General features: G+C 51.4%; 1 protein-coding gene across 1 annotated transcript; it reads left to right on the top strand.

Moving 5' to 3' along the window:
* Positions 1–765: 765 nt before the first annotated feature.
* LOC311315711 (uncharacterized protein) lies at positions 766–2,086 on the top strand (the record flags this gene model as incomplete). The annotated part of the gene is made up of 4 exons (XM_084446416.1): positions 766–853; positions 949–1,277; positions 1,613–1,824; positions 1,904–2,086. The coding sequence occupies exons 2-4, from the start codon at positions 1,253–1,255 to the stop codon at positions 2,084–2,086; spliced, it is 420 nt and encodes a 139-aa protein (XP_084302542.1). The 5' UTR covers positions 766–853; positions 949–1,252.
* Between the last annotated feature and the right edge of the window lie 3,188 nt (positions 2,087–5,274).

Genomic DNA, 5,274 nt, shown 5'->3' with positions numbered 1-5,274 from the left:
ACGCTACCTAATGCTAGCTAACACGCTACCTAGGGCTAGCTAACACGCTACCTAGGGCTAGCTAACACGCTACCTAATGCTAGCTAACACGCTACCTAGGGCTAGCTAACACGCTACCTAATGCTAGCTAACACGCTACCTAGGGCTAGCTAACACGCTACCTAGTGCTAGCTAAGTCAAGGCCCGAACTTGACTAATGTTTAGACAATATTGAAAATACTCCGACAAACTATTGCAAATCTTTTTTCTGTTACTGCTGGCTTTGTGTTCGCCGCGAACATTTGCAGAAACATAAGCAAGCGAACGGTCTGAGATGTTAAGTTTTGTGTTAGTTAACGTTAATATAAAATGGCCGCTGGACTGAGGGAAATTGTTTGTTTGACTCTGCTGAATTTGGGTTTTCCCCAAGTCCACAACTGGTACTGTTTGCATTTTAAGCTGTTAAAAAATACTGGCGGGGGGGAAAAAGATCATTATTCTGAGGAAAACAGGATGGCTGAAATGTATTGATTATGGTACTTTATGCACACAGATCATTACGAAGGTGGCAGGCTCATGGCAAAGGTCTTTGAGCAGCAGTCGTCGATGGACGAGCGCCAGGACGTTAGAAAGAGACGGCGCAACACGCGCTATCACTCCAGTGACGAAGGTAATATACTTAAGTGCATTCAACAGTCCCAAAAGAGTAGTACTTTTGAAATCGAGTAGTCTGAGCTAATTTACTGATATTCCACTAGATATTCCAAGCCCCGGGCAGCCATTGGTCCCCACTATGCAGGCCAAAGACCAGGTGCCGGAGTTGAAAGGCCTCTGCCAGCGGTCCAGTACAATCCACGTGTGCTGTACAATCCAGGTATGCATGTTTGTGTTGAAACAGTATGCCTACTGCACACTGATAGTTGGACTATTTTTTTATTTATTTTGAATACCATTTTACTCATCTTGCAGATTTTCCAAGCTTGTCCCATGTGGGCGAGCGGGGCCCAGGCCCCATTTATAGCACCCCAGCCAGATCATACAGCACCCAGCCAGACCAGGTAAGAGTGGCATGTACTGCTGTGGTGTCTACCTGTCTTGTCTTTATTTAGTTTCCCTCCAAATGCCAGAAGCCAAAGCCAACACCATAAAGTTTCCTGCTAATCCCATTCAGTTAGCTCTGTGATTGGCTTTTTTAGATTGAATACCATTTACTCATCTTGCAGATTTTCCGAGCTCATCCCCTGTGAGCGAAAACCATGCGAGCCCAGGCTTCATGTATAGCACCCCAGCCAGACCAGGTAAGAGTGGCATGTACTGCTGTGGTGTTGTGATGTCTACCTGTTAATGTCTTAATTTATTTTCCTTCAAATGCCAGAAGCCAAAGCATGCTGCCAACACCATACAGTTTCCTGCTCATCCCTTTCCTTTATCCCTTTTGTTTTTCAGTTAGGTCTGTGATGCCGTCGCCCAATAAAACGGCTCCAGCACCATTGACTCCATGTACCCCTCTACCTAATCGATGCTGCTCTGCAGATGCTGGTATGGGACTACTTCATGTTGCATGCAGGGATATATTTTGAGTTTCATTTAGTTTTATGTCAATGTACTTATAGCCACATCTGTGTTTATCTAGATTTCCAGAGGTCTGTACATCAGCAGTTCTCAGAGATGCGGGAGCAACTCCGTGAGCTTGCACGGACTGTGAGGGAACTGGCCCAGAGCACGCGGCCTGTGGAGTCTGGAGCCCAGGGAGAAGTGCTGGATGTACTGAACCCTGCCCAAACGGACGAGGAGCTGCAGGTCTGTGAGGCCAGGTTGAAGGACCGGGAACATCAGAGGAAGATGGTGAGTGTCTGCAGGGCGGAACTTTGTCTTTTTTTCGCAGTGCAGGGAAGGGTACAGTAAATGACTCTTTGTTTTGCAGACACAATACCTAGGTGCCATTGGTGGCAGAGACTTGGCGGACACAGTCCGGCGGGTGCTGTCAGCTGTAGCCACACATGCGGTGTGGAGCGCCTACAGTGTGCACGGGAAGAAGGGGAAGAAGCCACTGAAGAGTATGACACTCTTCAATGTTCTAACATGTAAGAAATGGTTCATATTTTGAATTTTTTAATACATCGTCTTTGTTCCATGACCGATGTGAATTGAAACCATTACCTTTCTTGATAACTTAAAGGTGCAGTGATGGTCTCCATGCCAAAGGCTACGATGGCGGAGGTGGCCGCCCAGCTGCAGGAGACATTAAAACATGCCCCTGCTAAATGCAGAAGGGTAAGTGATGTCTTTTTTTTTGGTTTCTCCTACCTAGTGTGACTGCATGGTTCCAAAGATTGTGTACCACTTTTTTGTGCATGTATGTGCGTTGTGTATTTACGGCCATTTCATTGTGTCTTTAGGTATCTGCAGAAGTCCGCCTGAGCACAGCCCATCCAAGAACAGTCCATCTGAGCACTCCCCAGCATTCTGATGAGGAAGACTTCCCTTCCTAGCTGCCCCCCAACCCATCTGACACCCACCCGCAGCCCATCTGAGCACAGCAACCCACCCCCCCCCCCCCAGCCTATCTGAGCACAGCCTGCCATTTTTTGTAAATACTTTTTTTTAAATAACTTTTTTGTTTGTTTTTTTTTTAAATACTTTTTGTTTTTAAAATTGTTTATCATTTGTAGGCTAGATATTGTGTACTTTTTTTAATAAAATAAATTGTTCTTGACTGAATGGTGTTGTGTCATAACTTTTGTACCATAATTTTGCTTGCTGCATTGACTATGACATTAATAGGCTCTTTGCACAAGCTCCACTACTTCCTGACACTCTACAGGCGTATTTCTTTCCTGGCCTATACTAGTGGATGGAAGTGATTGATCAGGTGTGCTGCACACCGGATTCATGGCAATTGCTATCCAATAGTATAGGACGGTAAAGAAATATGCCTGTAGAGTTTCAGGAAGTAGTGGAGCTTGTGCAAGGAGCGGATTTGTTCTGTAATGCAAATTATAAATGTAGCCAACGGAAGTGTAGACCACGTTGCAGCAACGTAACAAAGTAATATATAAACGTGTATACAACGTTGCAGCAATATACATCGAAATCATCGCGGAAATCACAACGTTGTGTACACATTGCAGGCACGTTGCAGACACGTTGGACCTGCACGTTGCAGCAACTTGTGTGCAGATACCGCGTTTGCGTTGCATGCACGTTTAACTTGACGTTGAGTGGACCATACCAAAGTCTAAATTGCACGTTTCTGCAACATTGCTGCAACCTGATTGTGTTAGTAGGGTCGGCCCGCTGGGCCCGTCTTACCACCGCGTCGATGGCCCAGGTGACGACACCCACCACCCGGGCGGGGGGGAGGATGGTGTCAGGGTCACTCTGAACGCCAGGGTCCTCTCCTGAGGACTGGCGGGAGAGGGCGTCCGCCCTGATGTTCTTGGAGCCCGGGCGGTAGGTGAGGGTGAAATCAAAACGGCTGAAGAAGAGGGCCCAGCGGGCCTGCCTGGAGTTGAGCCTCTTCGCCGTCCTCATGTAGGCCAGGTTTTTATGGTCAGACCACACGATGAACGGCTGCTCCGCCCCCTCCAGCCAGTGTCTCCACTCCTCCAGGGCAGCATGAACCGCCAACAGCTCCTTGTTGCCCACGTCGTAGTTTCTCTCAGCGGGGTCGAGGTGGCGAGAGAAGTAGGCGCACGGGTGGACCCTATGGTCCTCCTCCGACCGCTGCGAGAGACCAGCTCCGATGCCCGTGTCTGAGGCATCTACCTCGACGATGAACTGCCTTGCTGGGTCGGGGTGGACGAGAACCGGAGCAGTGGTGAACAGGCCCTTGAGCCGGAGGAAGGCCGCCTCAGCCTCCGGGGTCCAGACAAACGGGCGGGAAGGGGAGGTGAGAGCGTTCATGGGGGCAGCCACCTGGCTGAACCCTTTGATGAATCGGCGAACGAAACCGGCGAACCCCAGGAACCGCTTGAGCTGGGTGCGGTCTGTGGGGCGCGACCACTCCACTACCGCCTTGACCTTGGCGGGGTCTGCCCGCATCCGTCCGTCCTCCACCACATTGCCGAGGTACGTCACAGAGGTGGTGTGAAAGACGCACTTTTCGGCCTTGACATAGAGCCTGTTCTCCAACAGCCGTTGGAGCACCAGGCGGACGTGCTGGTGGTGTTCCTCCATGGACCTGGAGAACACGAGGATGTCGTCCAGGTAAACCACGACGAAGATGTTGAGCATATCCCTCAGCACGTCATTAACGAGGGCCTGGAAGACGGCCGGGGCATTGGACAGACCGAAGGGCATCACCCGGTATTCGTAATGGCCAAGATGAGTGTTGAAGGCCGTCTTCCACTCGTCATCTTCTCTGATCCTGACCAAGTGGTACGCATTGCGGAGGTCTAGCTTGGTGAACACCCGGGCGTGTGTGAGTGGCTCGAAGGTGGAACTAAGCAGCGGCAGGGGGTACTTATTTTTCACTGTGATGTCGTTAAGTGCTCGGTAGTCTATACAGGGTCTCAGGCCACCATCCTTCTTAGCCACAAAGAAGAAGCCCGCTGCGAGGGGCGAAGACGATGGTTTTATAAGGCCTGAGGCTAGGGACTCGGCGATATAACTGCGCATCGCCTCCTTCTCTGGGAGGGAGATGTTATAAAGCCGCCCCTTAGGCAGGGCGGCCCCAGGAAGGAGGTCGATGGGACAGTCATATGGCCGGTGAGGGGGAAGTGAAAGGGCTCTGTCCTTACTAAACACCAGGGCGAGGTCGCGATAAATGTGAGGCACACCAGTGAGATCTGGAGGAGAGGACACAGGCCTGGGACTGCTGGACGGAGACAGGGCGGAGCGCCGACAGCATCGGCCTGGCGAGCGAGGGAAGCATCTAAGAGACACACATCAGCCCCGGAGTCGACGAGGGCACTAACAGACAGGGTCTCCTTTCCCCAGGCTAAGGTGGCAGGGAAAAGACTGTTCTTACTCTGGGGCTGGGAAAAAGAGGCTTTACTCACCAGTACACCCCTTACTGGTGAGCGGGGTCGTTTGGGCGGGTTGGGCAGGTCTTGATGAAATGCCCCTCCTTCCCACAATAGAGGCACTGCCGGAGACTCATCCTGCGATCCCTCTCGTCTCGCGAGAGCCGAGATCGCCCGATCTCCATGGGCTCTCCGGCCCCGGATGTAGAGGCTGCCGGAGGTAGCGCGTGCTGGAAAGGAGGCGGGGTCAGGGCGGATCGTGCGGCGCACACCGAGGCCGAGCGACTAGGGGCTGGGCGAGGAGCAACACGGTGAGCTCGGTCCAAAC

This window comes from Borostomias antarcticus (genome assembly GCF_949987555.1).
Source record: "Borostomias antarcticus genome assembly, chromosome: 12".
NCBI classification, from domain to species: domain Eukaryota; kingdom Metazoa; phylum Chordata; class Actinopteri; order Stomiiformes; family Stomiidae; genus Borostomias; species Borostomias antarcticus.
The sequence above is the reverse complement of the archived record's forward strand: the minus strand, read 5'-3'. Positions and strand labels throughout refer to the sequence as shown.